We start from the raw sequence: 18,556 nt of genomic DNA, 5'->3' as shown, positions 1-18,556 counted from the left end.
CAGAATCTAAAAAAAAAAAAACTCCAGAAAATCACTGTATGATTTTTAAATATACATGCATGAAGTACGTATTTGATCCTCTACCAACCAGCACGAATTCTGGCTCACACAGACCTGTAAGTTCTTCTTCTTCTTCTTCTTCTTCTTTAAGAAGCCCTCCTATTTTGCACTCTTTACCTGTATTAATTGCAGCTGTTTGAACTCGTTAGCTGTATAAAAGACACCTGTGCACACACTCAATCAATCACACTCCAACCTATCCACCATGGCCAAGACCAGAGAGCTGTCTAAGGACACCAGGGACAAAACTGTAGACCTGCACAAGGCTGGGATGGACTACAGGACAATAGGCAAGCAGCTTGGTGAGAAGACAATAACTGTTATGATTATTTATTAGAAAGTGGAAGAAACACAAGATGATTGTCAATCTCCCTCAGTCTGGGATTTATGCAAGATTTCACTTTGTGGGGTAAGGATGATTCTGAAAAAGCTCAGAACTACACAGGAGGACCTGGTCAATGACCCGAAGAGAGCTGGGACCACAGTCACAAAGATAACATTAGTAACACACAATGCCATCATGGTTTAAAATCCTGCAGGGCAGCAAGGTCCCCCTGCTCAAGCCAGCACATGTCCAGGCCCATGTGAAGTTCACCAGTGACCATCTGGATGATCCAGAGGAGGCATGGGAGAAGGTCATGTGGTCAGATGAGACCAGAATAGAGCTTTTTGGAATCAACTCCACTTGCCATGTTTAGATTATGAGAACAACCCCAAGAAAACCATCCCAACCATGAAGCATGGGGTATGGAAACATCATACTCTGGGGGTGCTCTTCTGCAAAGGGGACAGGACAACTGCACCGTATTGAAGGGAGGATGGATGGGGTCATGTATTGCGAGATTTTGGCAAACAACCTCCTTCCCTCAGTAAGAGCATTGAAGATGGGTCATGGCTGGGTCGAACAAAGTCCAGAGGGCGACCAAGCGGCCGACCCAAGGCAAAACGAACACCACAGGGATGGAGAGGAGGCCTATCCCAAACCATGCTGGAGTCTGGAGAGCGGCCAGTAGGCCCTCCCAAATGCAAAAGCAAATCAGGAGCCCTGCAATACTACCGGTTGGGAACAGTGGGAGTACCGGGATCCGGAATTGGACATAAAGTGCTAGAAAAACAAACTCTCCCCTGGGCACTAGACCTGCTGTGATGGGCACAATAGAAGAAAATGAGGAACCTAAGTAAAGAATCGAGGTGGGGACGGATCTGCTTAGCAACAGTGTGCAAAAATCGGGGAACCCTATGAGACAAAGGAATAGTCTCCAACCCCAGACAAACCAATAAAACGATGGAGGGGAAGACAAACTGATGAAGGATGCTGACAACAAAGGCCGAATAATACTAGAAACACACATGCTAGATAACCAAGACAATAAACTCTGAGGGTAACCAAAAGGAAATAAACCAGTAAAAGAATGATATAAGGAACAAAACAAAACGGGGGGCCACCGAAATAACATCCCATGAGGGTCAGGGGAAATAACGGAACCGTGAAGGGATCCACCTGGGGAAAAAACGCTGTCTGACAAAAACATGCACACAATAAAGCAACCACAAAAGGAAAACACTGCGGGGTCCATTGGAAAAATGTGTACAAAAGGCTGATCCAAAAGGTAAAAAGTAAATCAAACAATATAACATACACAGAAGGCAGTCGACAACGGAACACTCAATAATAGGCCGGGAAGCGCCATTATTCAAAGAAGGATGTGAAAGGTGATGGAGCTCGAGAAACAAAATCAACCAGAAACTCCATGTAAAGGATATGAGTGTTCCTAACGTAGCAACACATGCATGCAGAAACCCAAGTTGACCGTAAGGCGGAACCAAGAGCATTTTATCTACCCGACCCAACCAGAAAAGCATAACTTGGTGAAAGGAGGAACATAGAAAATGAAGAAACCAACCAAATGAAACCTCCTGAAAAACAGATGAAGTTGCAAAAGAATCACATGGGGGTGGGAAACAAAAACCAATAAATCTTTAAGGAACCCGGGAGGAAACTGAATGGAGTACTGCTGCGGGAAAACAAGCAATTTCCAACAAAAATACAAGCAGTGATCAGGCCAAAAATGTAAGAAATCGTTGAAACAAATGACTAAGGACAGGATAGTCATTAGTGTAGCACTGTAAACATGTAGCTGCGTGTACAAGAAAGTAAATAATGGGAAAAACTCACTGTTCCGCTGGTTTTTGATGCCACAGTTCTTATTGGCGATGACTCAGGAGGGTGGACGAGATGTGGGGTCTCAAAAGATGTTTCTTGTGGCGGACATGCAGGAGATGCTTTAGCTGGTTGTGCTGTAGTCTGTGGTGACATGTTCCACGCCATTGTAGTCTCTGCTGACTTAGTAGTGGACTGTGGAGATGTGCGCACCAAGGCCAATATAGCTGGCTTGATTGCAGACGGAGGTGAAGTGTGCGTCACAGCTGGATCCGCTGACTCAGCAGATAGGTGCAGCGATGAGCACGCCGCGACTGAATCTGTTGGTCCAGCTGGCACTAGCGGTGATGCGCACGCTATAGTTGCTTTGGCCAAAGCCGCCGAAGACGGAGAGGGTTTCCACGCCGGGACAGTATCGTCAGGCACTGTAGATGTCCATGGAGGCGTGCACGCAGCAACAAACTTCACCGGTTTAGCGGCTGATCGTGCAGATGTGTGCGCCATAGCTTGATCCGCTGACTGTGCTGAAGGTTGAGCTGAGGCTGATTGAGGAGTCATGACTGTGATAGCTACAGAAAAACCTGATGATTTAGATGGCTCTGCTGGAGGACCCAGATATGAGGAAGGCTTCACTCGCTCCTGTGGCATACGCACCATGGGCTTTATAGCTTGATACACTGAGCCCCGTGATGATATGGTCTTTCCAGATGAGCCTGTGGGTCCCTGAGGAACCGGCACAAGGGAGTCGGGCAACAAAGGAGCTTCTCCGTCGGTGCGTAAAACATCCGCGGAGACTGTGGCCTGCGGCTGAGGCACACGAAGCTTCCATGTTGCGGCCACAGGAACTGGACGTGGCGCGGCCGGTGAAGAAGCAGCAGTTCAGGCTGCCATATCCAGACCGGAAGGCTCCCAGCTGTGAATAAATTGTCCAAATCTTCCAACTCAGGGAAGAGGTCATATAGCCAACAGTTAGCTTCCAGTAAATCCCAAGCTCTATCTAAAAAGTCAAACTTCTGCTTTGGGGTGTAGCAAGTGTGGGGGGGGGGGAAAAAAAAAAAAAAAAGATTTTAGAAAAGATGTCACTGATTAAGGCAAGGTTTGCGTGCTTGCTGGCTGGAGTTGAGCCCGCTGAGTCCATTGTGGCCAGTTCATTCTGTCAGGATGCAGGTGCAATGTGGCTGGAGACAAATGCAGGACTCCAAAACACACATGTTGGAATAATAAAAGGCTTTATCTTAAGACGTAGCAGGGATTCGGTACACAGTATGGCAGGCAGAGGTACAAACAATCGAGAGGCTGAGGTGTGGTCTAGGTGAGCAGAGATCAAACCACAGCGTGACAGAGTACAAGGGCTAAGACAAAGACAACAGCCAAAAATACAAAGTGAGGTCAAAAAATGCAGAGCGGCAATAGGACAAGAAACAAAGGCTGTAACGTGGATAACAAGATCACAACGAACTGGCACTGGAGTGAGGAAAGTGAGGGGCTTAAATAACAGGTGATGTAATCAGTGTAACAAGAGGCAAGTGTTAGTGAAGGTTCTGGAAGGAGGTGTGGTCTGGTGAAGCAAAGAAGAGTGAAGAGAGTCAAGAGGATAAAACCATGATAATAAAATAGTAAATCAAACTAAAGGTTGAACAGGAAATAAATGTTAACCAGTAAACCATTAATGCAATAAATAACAAAAGATAAACCCTAACAGAAAACAGGACCAAATAATACCAAAACATAATGAAAAGAAATTACCAGAACCAAGCTAAGATTTAAATGACTAAAGTACTATCGTGTTGAAAAATAAAATATAAAAATCATCAGAGAAGACCTGGACAAAGGAAAAACCCAGACATAAACCCTGGTCCAGGGCGGAATCTGACAGAAACTCCAAACCTGAAAGATCTGGAGAAGATCTGCATGGAGGAGTGGACCAAAATCCCTATTGCAGTGTGTGAAAACGTAGTCAAGAACTACAGGAAACGTTTGACCTCTGTAAGCATAGGAGTGGAAACATCATACTCTGGTGGTGCTCTTCTGCAAAGGGGACAGGACGACTGCACCGTATTGAAGGGAGGATGGATGGGGTCATGTATTACAAGATTTTGGCAGACAGCCGCCTTCTCTCAGTAAGAGCATTGAACATGGGTCATGGCTGGGTCTTCCACCATGACAATGACCCCAAACACACAGCCAGGGCAACTAAGGAGGGGCTCCGTAAGAAGCATTTCAAGGTCCTGGAGTGGCCGAGCCAGTCTTCAGACCTAAACTCAATAGAAAATATTTTGAGGGAGCCGAAAATACAAACCTGAAAGATCTGGAAAAGATCTGTATGGAGGAGTGGACCAAAATCCCTCTTGTAGTGTGTGAAAACTTAGTCAAGAATTACAATAAAACATCTGACCTCTGTAATACCAGTTGTTAAGGTCTGTTTTTCTAGGGGGTAAAATATTTATTTCATGCAATAAAATGCAAATTAATTATTTAAAAATCATACAATATGATTTTCTGGATTTTTTTTTTTTTTTTTTTTTACGTTCTGTCTCTCACAATTGAAGTGTGCCTACAGTTAAAAAATACAAACCTCTACGTTCTTTGTAGGTGGAAAAACCTGCACAATTGACAGTAGATCAATACTTATTTCCCTCACTGTGTGTGTGTGTGTGTGTGTGTGTGTGTGTGTGTGTGTGTGTGTGTGTGTGTGTGTGTGTGTGTGTGTGTGTGTGTGTGTGTGTGTGTGTGTGTGTGTGTGTGTGTGTGTGTGTAGCTTCTTTTCCTGATGTGTGGAATTCAGTCATTGTGCTCCAGAAAAGGAGCAGGTGACAGAAATCACTAAAAGCCATGCTGATATTCAGCTCTATGGTGTGTATGTAAACCTCTGACCACAAATGCAGTTTGAGTGACAGTTTTAGCTGGAATTTTGGCAGTGCTGATATGATCAATCATCAGACAATCAGTCACTAATAATTTGAAGTAAAACTTTAATTCGTCCTTTCTGGTGAGGAGTTTTTCTTTTCCCTTTCATGTTTCTGTCAAATATAGATCTTTATTTTTCTGATTGTTGTTCAAATTGCAGTGGAACCTTTTTACTGTTGTGACTGATTGTCTCTGCGGATGATGTGCAGCTCTAACGTGTACCGTGACTGTTGCAGATTTCCACAGTATGATTTGTTTTGGAATAAAGTGTGGGAAATCCACCCTGTGCATTTAATCCATCCCAAAGCAAAGCATCGTTTCTCTGTGTGAGCAAACTGATTGTTCTGATTATATGGTGATAGCTGAAGGCTGGCACTCAGTGTAAGTACCTTTAATGCCGTGCGTTTGCATGCACGTCGTCGTTTATCTCATTGAGTCCATTTAGCTTTGTGGATTATGTTCTGGAACGTGATGAGGGGATTGACATTTCCTTGTGGTGGGGTGGATTTCATTTGCTCGGCAGCTATGGTTTGTTGTTAATTGTAGATTTTAAAGCAGTTTTTGTAAATAGTTTTGTGCTGGAATCTGTTGACTGTGCTGTTTGACCCTAAATAGTACAAATAGTAGTGGTCGTAGTACTACTACTACTACTATTATTATTATTATTATTATTAGTAGTAGTAGTAGTAGTAGTAGTAGTAGTGTTTGAGTGTTTATATTCACCTAAGGTGAAACCAGTGTCTGTGTTTAGACTACCAGCCTAACCCTGTCCTCCTCATCTCTTCCTTACTGTTTTCTCCCACTTCCTCCCTGCTGGTTTTTCCCCTCTGCAGGCTGTTTTCAAGAGTGATGAACACAGGTTCACAGTTCGTCATGGAGGGGGTGAAGAATCTGGTGCTCAAACAGCATGTGAGTACCGCTGCATCCTGCATCCATTAACCAATCAATGGGGGGACAGAAAACAAAAAAGAAGTACCCAAACTGAAGTCAACAGGTTGTCAGACGTTTGCAAAGAGGGTCCGCCTCGTAAAATTCATGTTTGCCCAACGTCACTAGCGAGCTACTCACAGAAGATGTGGAGTTTTTCTGACATTTTTAAGATGAACTGTAATTAATCTTATTGATGAGAGTACGAGTGAGCTCTGCTCAGCAGGAGGTTAAGCCACACCCCCTGAATGGTTGTTAGCTTGTGTGCAGAAGTGATGATGGTGAGGATTATGAAGCTGGTGTGATGGAGTCATTTATAACCATTAAACGGCGAGCTGGTGGTTTGCGGTACAGCCATAGAGTGTGTGAAGTCAGACCAGCTGATCGGCCGCCAGAACATTACACACTCTGTTTGACTGCATCGTCTGTTCACACTGTTTTAAGAAAATAATTACACTCCATTTAAAAAAAAAAAAAAAAAAACTGGATTGTGGAGTGGTTTTCATTTTCATTAGTGACTGTCCAAATATCAAACATAGAGAGTAATTAAACTAGATGTGTGTTCAGAGAGTTCAGTCTTCTGCTGGGAGAGTGACAGCTAACCATCATTACCTCCATCAACTGACCGTTTTCAGACTTTAACCAGACCACTTACAGTGATGACTGGATGTCTTTGGTACCAGATCTCTGTGGAGGATCCTTTGGTCCCACTGGAATGACTTTGTGTCAAATGAACGGTTGCTTAATGAGACTCCAATGAGGAGGATCACTGACACTGTGAGGGAACATCAGCTACCCCATTTTGTCCATGTGGTGTGTTTCTCTGAACTTGATCCAGTAAGCAGGTGCTCAGTGTTGAGGACCCCAATGACAGCAGCTTGAAATGGTTAAGGACACACCCATGTGTCACCCTGGTGTCACCTGGCTGCAGCAGATAGATGGTTACTTTGGAGAGGTGGGGATGGACAGGTGGGTAATTCTATGGTAACGGAATTACAATCAGAGCAAATCTTTAATGGCAAACTAAAATATAGCAAGATTTTGGTGTCATTGTAAATCCACTATCATAGAATTATCCCAGTTGTCTGCATGGGTGGATGCGGTGATGCATGCTTCCTGGCCTGACTTTTTTCCTGTCTGAAGGTTTGTTTAAAAACTGAAGTAATTTTTGTAACAACTGGTCAAAAAAGGTTTGTTTGATTGATGGTTAACTGCTGTTAACACAGCAGATATTCGAACTCTTTGAGTGCACATCTTGTTTTATGACTGTATGAAGTTATGGGAAAGAGTAGTAGAAGCTGGGCTTAGAAAACAGGTGAATATCTGTGAGCAGCAATGTGGTTTTATGCTTAGAAAGGGCACTACAGATGGAATGTTTGCTCTGAGAATACTGATGGAGAAGTATAGAGAAGGCCAGAAGCAGTTACATTGTGTGTTTGTGGATTTAGAGAAAGCTTATGACAGGGTGCCAAGAGAAGAGTAGTGGTATTATATGAGGATGTCTGGAGTGGCAGAGACAAATGTGAGGGTAGTACAGGACACATACAAGGATAGTGTAACAGCAGTGAGATGTGCAGTAGGAAGGACAGACTCATTCAAGGTGGAGGTGGGATTACACCAAGGATAAGATCTGAGTCCTTTCTTGTTTGCAATGGTGATGGACAGGTTGATGGATGAGATAAGACAGAAGTCTCCATGGACTATGATGTTTGCAGATGACATTGTGATCTGTAGTGAGAGTAGAGAGCAGGTTGAGTCTAGCCTTGAGAGGTGGAGATGTGCTGTGGAGAGAAGGGGAATGAAAGTCATTTGGAGCAAGACTGAGTACAAGACAGACTGTGTGAATTAGAGGGAGCCTGGTGGAATAGTGCAGTTACAAGGAGTAGAAATGATGAAAGTAGATCAGTTTAAATACTTGGGGTCAACTGTCCAAAGTAATGGCGAGTGTGGCAGAGAGGTAAAAGAAGAGAGTGCAGGCAGGGTGGAGTGGGTGGAGAGAGCTGGCAGGAGTGATTTATGACCAAAGAATAGCTGAAGGGGAAAGTTTACAAGACAATAATGAGACCAGCTATATTGCACGACTTAGAGATGGTGGCACTAACAAAAAGACAGGTGGCAGAGCAGAAGATGTTGCGATTCTCTTTGGGAGTGATGAGAATGACAGGATTAGGAATGAACATTTACAGCACAAGATTTCCTGGATTACTTTGAGAAGAAAATGGAAGACATTAGGTTAAACATATCCCAGCATGCCTTAACCCAGCCACTACACCCTGCTATTGAGGTGGGCACCATTACTGAGGTATTACTTAGATTTACATTATTTGATAGTATCTCACTAGGCATGCTGACAAAACTCGTAACGTCAACAAAAAGCACAACCTGTTCATTTGATCCTATACCAACAAAACTGTTTAAGGACCTGTGGCCCACTCTTGGGCCATCTGTGCTGGAAATTATGAATCATTTTTTAACTTCTGGATCTGTTCCTAAATGTTTCAAATCTGTAGTGATTAAACCATTACTTAAGAAACCTAATTTTGACCCTATTGTATTGAAAAACTATCGGCCAATATCAAATCTATCATTTTTCTCTAAAATTCTGGAAAAACTGGTGTCATGGCAGCTCGTAGACTATCTTACTGAGAATTATCTCTTTGAGCCACTGCAGTCTGCTTTTAGAAAATATCATTCCACAGAGACGGCTCTCACTAAAGTGGTGAATGATCTTCTGCTTACAATGGATTCGGACACCACTACGGTTCTGTTGCTGTTAGATCTCAGTGCAGCATTTGATACCATGGTTCATCATATTCTACTTGATAGGCTGGAAAATCATTTTGGGATTACTGGGAGTGCCCTTGCATGGCTGACGTCATACTTGACCAGTCGTTCTCGCTGTGTTTTGTACAGTAGCACTGCCGCTAACCTTAGTGACATGAAATTTGGGGTTCCACAGGGGTCCATCTTAGGCCCCCTGCTTTTCTCCCTTTATATAGCACCCCTTGGGCACATATTGCAGCGTTTTGGGATTACCTATACTGCTGTGCTGATGATACTCAGTTATACGTGCCGAAAACTGCTGGTAATCTCATTCATATAAAATCCTTTTCCAAGATTGCCTTGCATCATTGAGAAGCTTTAAACTCTGATAAAACTGAAATGAGGGTTCTTGGTCCAGTGAGACATCAGCGTCAATTTGACCAGTTAATGCTCAGCCTAGGCTCGTGTGTCATACATCACACTGACAAAGTGAGGAACCTTGGGGTAATTTTTGATCATACGTTGTCTTTTGACCTCCACATTAGAAATATTATGAGGACTGCTTTCTTCCACCTGCGAAATATAGCGAAGCTTCATCTCATCCTGTCTATGGCTGATGCTGAGACCCTGAGCCATGCTTTTATCTCTTCTACATTGGACTACTGCAATGTTCTATTTTATGGTTTACCACAGTCTAGCATTAGGGCTCTCCAATTGGTTCAAAATGCTGCAGAAAGTTTGACCACATTACACCCATTTTGGCATCCCTTCACTGGCTTCCTGTCCCAGTGAGATCAGATTTTAAGGTTCTGCTACTAGTCTATAAAATTGTTCATGGACTGGCACCTCCCTACCTAGCTGACCTAATTAAACCTTACGTACCCGCCCAGCTTTACGTTCTTAGGTTGCAGGACTACTTTGTGTCCCTAAGGTGAATAAGAAGTCTGCAGGTCATAGAGCTTTCTCTTATCATGCCCCTGTTCTGTGGAATGATCTTCCTGTGTCAATAAAACAGATTCTGTGGAGACTATCAAGTCCAGACTTAAGGCGCACTTATTTTCCTTTATGTATGGCTAGCATACTGGTATAGTTTTGCTTTACGCTTTTTACTCTTTTAATTCATTTTATTAGGAAACGGAGCATGCCGCGGCCTCAACTTTACCTAAATTCTGGGTCTTTTAGTGAAGCTTAGGGCTAGTGGCCAGCGATCACCTTAGTATTTCTTCTGTTTGTTTTTTTCTTGTTGATTAATGCTGGCAAATTATACAGTACGAGGTCTATTAGAAAAGAAACTGACCGTTTTATTTTTTAAAAAACTATATGGATTTGATTCATATGTTTTTACGTCAGCCAAGCTTGAACCTTCGTGCGCATGCGTGAGTTTTTCCACGCCTGTTGGTGACGTCATTCGCCTGTGAGAACGCCTTGTGGGAGGAGTGGTCCAGCCCCCTCGTCGGAATTCCTTTGTCTGAGAAGTTGCTGAGAGACTGGCGCTGTGCTTCATCAGAATTTTTTCCAAAACTGTGAGGCACATCCGAGTGGACACCATTCGACAAATTAAGCTGGTTTTCTGTGAAAATTTTAACGGCTGATGAGAGATTTTGGATTGTTTCTATCGCTGTAAGGACTTCCCACGGAGCGGGACGTCGCACAGCGCTCCGAGGCGACGTTGTCATCCTGTTTCAAGCTGAAAACCTCCAAATTTAAGCCTCTGTTGACCCAGGACATCGTGAGAGAGCAGAGAACTTTCAGAAGAGGTCAGAATCAGCAGTTTATCCGGACATTCCACTGTTAAAGGAGATTTTTTTTAATGAAAGACGTGCGGACGGATTGGCGGCGCGCCCGCCACAGGAAAAACACCTCCGTGTTGATAACCATTTGTAAAATCCAGGCGGCTTTTGGTGGCTTTCAGTTGAGTGAGTATCTGAGAAACTGTTTAACAGCAGGGCATGTTCCAACTTGTCCTAAAGGCTTCCAATGGAGGTGTTTTTCCTGTGGCGGGCACGCCAATCCGTCCGCACGTCTTTCATTAAAAAAATCTCCTTTAACAGTGGAATGTCCGGATAAACTGCTGATTCCGACCTCTTCTGAAAGTTCTCTGTTCTCTCACGACGTCCTGGGTCAACAGAGGCTTAAATTTGGAGGTTTTCAGCTTGAAACAGGATGACGACGTCGCCTCGGAGCGCTGCGCAACGTCCCACTCCGTGGGAAGTCCTTACAGCGATAGAAACAATCCAAAATCTCTCATCAGCCGTTAAAATTTTCACCGAAAACCAGCTTAATTTGTCGAATGGTGTCCTCTCGGATGTGCCTCACAGTTTTGGAAAAAATTTTGATGAAGCACAGCGCCAGTCTCTCAGCAACTTCTCAGACAAAGGAATTCCGACAAGGGGGCTGGACCACTCCTCCCACAAGGTGTGCTCACAGGCGAATGACGTCACCGACAGGCGTGAAAAAACTCTCGCATTCCCACGAGGGTTCAAGCTTGGCTGATGTAATCACACGTGATTCAAATCCATATGGTTTTTTAAAAAATAATAAGGTCAGATACTTTTCTAATAGACCTCGTATTTCTTGTCTTTCTGGTGCCTGATTCTATTTTTTTCTCTCTGTTTCAAGTGCAGCTTCATCCAGAGATGGGAGTTGTATTTGTTTTGGCGATCCTCCTGTCGTGTGCACCAACAGCATTTCCTGTATATTCATTTTGTGAATTGTTTTGTAATTTATGTCTGTAGCATGGCCCAAGCAGAGGGTCACCCCTTTGAGTCTGATCTGCTTGAGGTTTCTTCCTCAGAGGGAATTTTTCTTTACCACAGTTGCTCTGTGGTTTAGTAAGGTTAGACCTTAGTTGTGTGAAGCGCCTTGAGGCAACTCTGGTGTGATTTGGCGCTATAAATAAAAATAAATTGAAACATATCAGAGGGACAGCTCAGATGGGACGGTTTGGAGACAAAGTCAGAGAAGCGAGATTGAGATGGCTTGGACATGCGCAGAGGAGGGGCGTAGGGTATATAGGGAGAAGGATGCTGAGGATGGAGCCACCAGGCAGGAGGCGAAGAGGGAGGTCAAAGTGGAGGTTTATGGATGTGCTGAGGAAGGACATGCAGTTGGTTGGTGTGACAGAGGAAGTTACAGAGGACAGGGTAAGATGGAAGCGATTGATCTTCTGGTGTGACCCCTAACGGGAGCAGCTGACAATAGAAGATGTTCTTTGATATTTTATGTTATGTCAACAGTCACATACAGGGATAAGATTTTCATGTTCGTAATACAAAGTGGATTTGTTTCTTCTGTCTTCCAGAACCTTCCAGTCACTCGGATTGTGGACAACCTGATGGAGATGAAGTCGCACCCTGTACGTCTTTAAAAAGATGGTTTAAAATAGTTCAGCCTTTTGCCAGTGTGATCTCTGTGAGGCATGCAGGTGCTGTTCATCAGAAACACTTTGTTCCATAGGATATCTGAGCTCCTCTTCTGCTCTAAAGCCTGTTCACTTGCACGCAGTTGCACCAGTCACCGTGACAACAGTCACTCCCGCTTGATTGATAATCTATGAGGCAACTTTTGAAACAATAAGTGTCACCAGAGCGATGCTACATGCTTGCACTTGACAGATGATCATAGGAGGAGAACAAAGTGACTGAAAGTTCACAAACACATCTTTGTTTTTGTGCAGATTTGATAGTGGAAAGAAAACTGACACGGATTCATGCTAATTAGTTCTTTGTGATTCAGTGATACCATAATATGTGGTTCTGTGTGTTGATCAGTTCTGTCAAAAGTTAAATCACTTTGTTCTTGAGTAATACAAAACCCTTCAACCTGCTTTAATCCATTCAGATTCCAAACTGGTTGAGTTTAACAGATATGACCTTGAGTTTTACCTTTCATGGTCATCCAAAGTCATTTTGTCTGCACACAGCATGATATGTGATTTTTTTTTTTTTTTTTCCTGGTCAACTTCATTACACTTATTATTCATGAAATTGTGCATTTCAGGCCTGAAACACATTCCAAAAAAAAGGTGGGATGCAAAAACATTTCTCTCTTTGTAGTGTGACCATTTCTTAAAAGACATTTTGGCATTGAGGACACCAAGCAATGATGTGTATCAAGTGTTATTTTGTCCCATTCTTCCTGCAAACATTTCTCATGGTGTGCAACAGTATGGGGTTGATATTGTTGCATTTTTCCTGAGCACACAGTGTCTATTTCTTCAAAGAAAAAGCTCTGGAATATGGATTTGTCTTATCACAGTGCATGTTTCCACTGAGTGATGGTCCAATCTAGATGCCTCTGAGCTCAGAGAAATGGATGCTGCTTCTGGACATGGTTAACATAAGGCTTCCTCTTCTCTTTTTTGCACACAGTAAAGTTTTAAGAGGCATTTGTGAATGCAACTTCATCTTGTTGAGGATTCCCATGGTTATTCCTTGCCCATGTGGTTATATCAGCTATTGATGAATGATTGTTCTTGATGCAGTGCCACCTGAGGAATTAGAAATCTTCATCTATACTGCTTTTATACCAAATCAGGATTTGAAAAATCTTGAGGGAGTCGTGGTCATCAAGTGGTCAGTACATGTGGATCTAAAACAGAAGGATCCTGGTTTAAGACCACCTCTGCCCATCCTCCATGTAATGTGGTGTTGAATCAGGAAGGGCATTTGGTGTAAAATGTCTGCTAAATCACCATGCAGATCCATATCAAATTTGTTGTGGTGACTCTGAGCAAAAAAGGAGCGAAGCCCAAAGAACCAACTTCACTTCAAGACTTGACTTGACTGTTCGTGCCGCCTTTAGCTTTGGGAGCACCAAAGCTAAAGGCGGCACGAGCAGTTCTGACTGGATTTTATTTCAGTGAAGTGTAATTCAGTTCATGTTGTTGCGGATGTAGTGACACGCAGCACCAGCATATCCTTCTTGACTTGGCCTGCATGTAATGGACCACAGACCCCCTTGGGAATATGATGTATTTGTGTGAGTAATCCACACGCTGGGTGAGGCTGACATTTGAAACGACAAAATAGCTGAATAGTCTGAAACAGAACCGGCTATCACACTGGATAACAATTTTATGAATTTCTGCCCTGCTGGAACAGAAACATTTCAAAACTAAATAGATGAAGTTTGCAGACAGCTGTAATACAAGTTGTTTGGTTAAATCGGTGTCTCCCAATCCTGGGTTCTGAAAACCAAGATTGGGAATACAGGTTTAAACTACAGGCTCACAGGCCTCATCCAGCCCCGAATCTGCCTGTGTGAGACCACAGCCAGAGAGTGACCTTCGCATTGAGGGCTGGTCACACACTGGTATTCAGAGTGAGTTTCAGGTTACATCAAACATGCAGATGCACAGTTTAACACAAACTTATGGATCACGACAGTGATGATGATGAGGAGGAGGAAGATGACGGGTGACATTTTGGATTTGGCTCCTCGGCTCGTATGACCCCACATCACCCTCCGCGCACACAAACACTCTGTTTCTCAGCGTCTGCAGTTACACGCGACTAACAAAGGTCCTGTTGTTGTGAACCTGCGAGGGGGGAGGAGGGGGTGTGGTGAGTGAAGAACAGGACTGGATGAAGATGAAAGAAATGGAAGAACACATTCTGGTATCAGATTGTCCTCGGTATCTGCACCCATCTGCAGTCATACCCACAGGTCCTCAACAATCCCAAAACTTTGGACTCTGTCCGAAGTCTGAAGTCTGTGATCTGATTTATGTCAAAAGTATTCAGCAAAATATTTCCCAGCTTTTGAAATGAATCAAAGGGGGGGGGGGACTGAACAAAACTCGGGTTTACTTTGAGAGCATAATCCAAATAACAGCCAAATATTGTTCCCTGAAATTGTGATCTGTACATCTTTGTAATGTCATAAAGCCCATTCTTGGAATAATAATGAAAAAAAAAAAGAAGATTTGAATAAGATTTGATTTATCTTAAATCTGAATTGGCTGTTTATTTGTAATTCTGAATAATTTCATCAAAAACCTTTCTGGATACTTTCTGAGATATTGTGAACAAAACCAAAGTAAGCATTGATCACATGAAAATTCAGTAGGTATAGCTTATATATTATATTCCAATTCTAAGGTGGAACTATGCTAGTATACTAAGGTATATCTAAAAGGGAAGAGTAAAATAGAAGAGTAGAAAAGAGTAGAGTAGAGCCACTTAGGTGCCTGGTCTTGAGAACCAGGGATGGTAGGTTGAAAAGCTTTTTTATCCCATGGGAACTCTCCCTACCCACCCAAGCGGCTCAAGACAAAAAAGGATATATATATATATATATATATATATATATATATACACTCAACAAAAATATAAACGCAACACTTTTGGTTTTGCTCCCATTTTGTATGAGATGAACTCAAAGATCTAAAACTTTTTCCACATACACAATATCACCATTTCCCTCAAATATTGTTCACAAACCAGTCTAAATCTGTGACAGTGAGCACTTCTCCTTTGCTGAGATAATCCATCCCACCTCACAGGTGTGCCATATCAAGATGCTGATTAGACACCATGATTGGTGCACAGGTGTGCCTTAGACTGCCCACAATAAAAGGCCACTCTGAAAGGTGCAGTTTTATCACACAGCACAATGCCACAGATGTCGCAAGATTTGAGGGAGCATGCAATTGGCATGCTGACAGCAGGAATGTCAACCAGAGCTGTTGCTCGTGTATTGAATGTTCATTTTTCTACCATAAGCATCTCCAAAGGCGTTTCAGAGAATTTGGCAGTACATCCAACCAGCCTCACAACCGCAGACCACGTGTAACCACACCAGCCGAGGGCCTCCACATCCAGCATGTTCACCTCCAAGATCGTCTGAGACCAGCCACTCGGACAGCTGCTGAAACAATCGGTTTGCATAACCAAAGAATTTCTGCACAAACTGTCAGAAACGGTCTCAGGGAAGCTCATCTGCATGCTCATTGTCCTCATCGGGGTCTCGACCTGACTCCAGTTCGTCATCGTAACCGACTTGAGTGGGCAAATGCTCACATTCGCTGGCGTTTGGCACGTTGGAGAGGTGTTCTCTTCACGGATGAATCCCGGTTCACACTGTCCAGGGCAGATGGCAGACAGCGTGTGTGGCGTCGTGTGGGTGAGCGGTTTTCTGATGTCAGTGTTGTGGATCGAGTGGCCCATGGTGGCGGTGGGGTTATGGTATGGGCAGGCGTCTGTTATGGACGAAGAACACAGGTGCATTTTATTGATGGCATTTTGAATGCATAGAGATACCGTGACGAGATCCTGAGGCCCATTGTTGTGCCATACATCCAAGAACATCACCTCATGTTGCAGCAGGATAATGCATGGCCCCATGTTGCAAGGATCTGTACACAATTCTTGGAAGCTGAAAATGTCCCAGTTCTTTCATGGCCGGCATACTCACCGGACATGTCACCCATTGAGCATGTTTGGGATGCTCTGGACCGGCGTATACGACAGCGTGTACCAGTTCCTGCCAATATCCAGCAACTTCGCACAGCCATTGAAGAGGAGTGGACCCAACATTCCACAGGCCACAATTGACAACCTGATCAACTCTATGTGAAGGAGATGTGTTGCACTGCATGAGGCAAATGGTAGTCACACCAGATACTGACTGGTATCCCCCCCCAATAAAACGAAACTGCACCTTTCAGAGTGGCCTTTTATTGTGGACAGTCTAAGGCACACCTGTGCACTAATCATGGTGTCTAATCAGCATCTTGGTATGGCCACCTGTGAGGTGGGATGGATTATCTCAGCAAAGGAGAAGTGCTCACTATCACAGATTTAGACTGCTTTGTGAACAATATTTGAGGAATGGTGATATGTGTATGTGGAAAAAGTTTTAGATCTTTGAGTTCATCTCATACAAAATGGGGGCAAAACCAAAGTGTTGCGTTTATATTTTTGTTGAGTGTGTGTGTGTGTGTGTATATATATATATATATATATATATATATATATATATATATATATATATAATAAGACATAAGAAAGATAAGACATCATGTATACAACTATATTTAAATAATATGGGTAACAAACAACATATACAATAAATATGGTACTATAAAATATACAAGAGTAAGTTTTAAAACCTAAATATTAATACAGGAGAAGATTTTAGTATAGGTATTTTAATATGTAGACTAGTAGTAAAATTAAATTATAGTGGGCTATGACATGACCTTCCAACCTCCAGAGATTTAATGTTCAGTCTCAACGCTGACTGCAAACTACAACAGTTTGATCTGGGAACAGTTTATTGTCTGTAAAGCAGGACTTCATGTTACCCAAAGGATCATGAGTCACCTTTAGTTGAATGAATTTATTAATTTTCTATACCCACTTAGTCCAATCAAAGTTCACTGGAATGCTGGCACTTACACTAGTAGTCTTGGGGCATTGGGCAGGGTACACTCTGGACAGGACATCAGTCTGTCACAGGGCCACATGCAGACAGGCAAACACAATCACACCTACAGTCAATTCACCTAACCTGCATGTCTTTGGAGTGTGAGGAAACACAGCATAGGGAACGCATGCAAACACGTGGAGAACATGCAAACCTCCCACAGAAAGGACCAGATGGGAAGCGATCCCATGGCCTTGCTGTGAGGCAACAGTGCTAACCACTAAAACACCGTTGCCGCCCCACCTTTGGCTTCAGTTCTGTACAATTTGATGTGATTCATGTATTCACCCTCACTTCTCCACAAAATTAATCCACACAAATTGTTGCGAATTTGTCTAAAAACACCTAAAATGATGTTTAAGACAAATAGTTACGCTGCAACTGTTGGCCTTTGAACCCACAGAAGTAAACATCATGAGCTAGCCATGCTAAGTGATCTCATTTCATTAAATTCTACACTAATAAAATATAACCTGTCTGAAAACAGGAGAATTTAGTTTGCATTCAGTCTGCGACAAGATTGGATATTACAAACATCTACCATTAACATTAATTCTGATTAGCAGCTCCACACGCTTGCCTTGGCCAGTAGCTCCCAATGCTAGCTCGGCTAACTAGCATATGGCTGGAATAAGGGTGAACCTGTTAAGGGGTTCCTCTGGGCTTAAGACCAGAGGATCCTCGGTTCAAATCCCAGCCTGACTGGAAAATCACTAAGGGCCCTTGGGCAAGGTCCTTAATCCTCTAGGTGCTCCCAGTGTGTAGTGGGCGCATTGCATGGCAGCAGCCTGACATCAGGTTGAATGTGAGGCATTGATGTGTAAAGCACTTTGAGCGTCTGATGTAGACGAAAATGCGCTATATAAATGCAGTCCAATTTACCATTTATTTACCATTTGTTGAGGTTGTTTACAGTGTACAGTATTACAGTATTTTGCAAATTTGTTTGTTTTGTTCATCAGAAAACACTCAGTGAATTTATTAAATTTTTAATGCGATATTTGTTTTCTGAAGTTTACCCTACGTTAGCATGAAATAGCTATGACTGGTCCAGTTTGCTACATCACCAAACATCAAGTACACTTGCTCATCATAAAGTTATGAATAATTACTACATCAAATATTGAAAATACTGAAAAAAAAGTTTCTTTCTGACGTTACAGGAAACCGACGATTATAGATACTTTGACCCAAAGATGCTACGAGGGCAGCGACAGGTATGTCAAATGGCGTGAGAGTAGCCAATAAAAAATGCACAATTTGCACAGTTCTGCCTCAAAATATGAAATTTAAAACTCAGAAACCCTC

The 18,556-nt window shown here is 43.0% G+C and overlaps 1 protein-coding gene across 1 annotated transcript in view; it reads left to right on the top strand.

The window, feature by feature from the left end:
* scfd1 (sec1 family domain containing 1) overlaps nt 1–18,556 on the top strand; it is a 73,304-nt gene that overhangs the window by 46,960 nt on the left and 7,788 nt on the right. The window contains 3 exon segments of the mRNA XM_034159796.1: nt 5,962–6,037; nt 12,120–12,173; nt 18,412–18,465. Of these exon segments, the coding sequence (XP_034015687.1) occupies nt 5,962–6,037; nt 12,120–12,173; nt 18,412–18,465 (184 nt within the window).

Source organism: Thalassophryne amazonica, chromosome 19, assembly GCF_902500255.1.
Source record: "Thalassophryne amazonica chromosome 19, fThaAma1.1, whole genome shotgun sequence".
Taxonomy (NCBI): Eukaryota; Metazoa; Chordata; class Actinopteri; order Batrachoidiformes; family Batrachoididae; genus Thalassophryne; species Thalassophryne amazonica.
The sequence above is the reverse complement of the archived record's forward strand: the minus strand, read 5'-3'. Positions and strand labels throughout refer to the sequence as shown.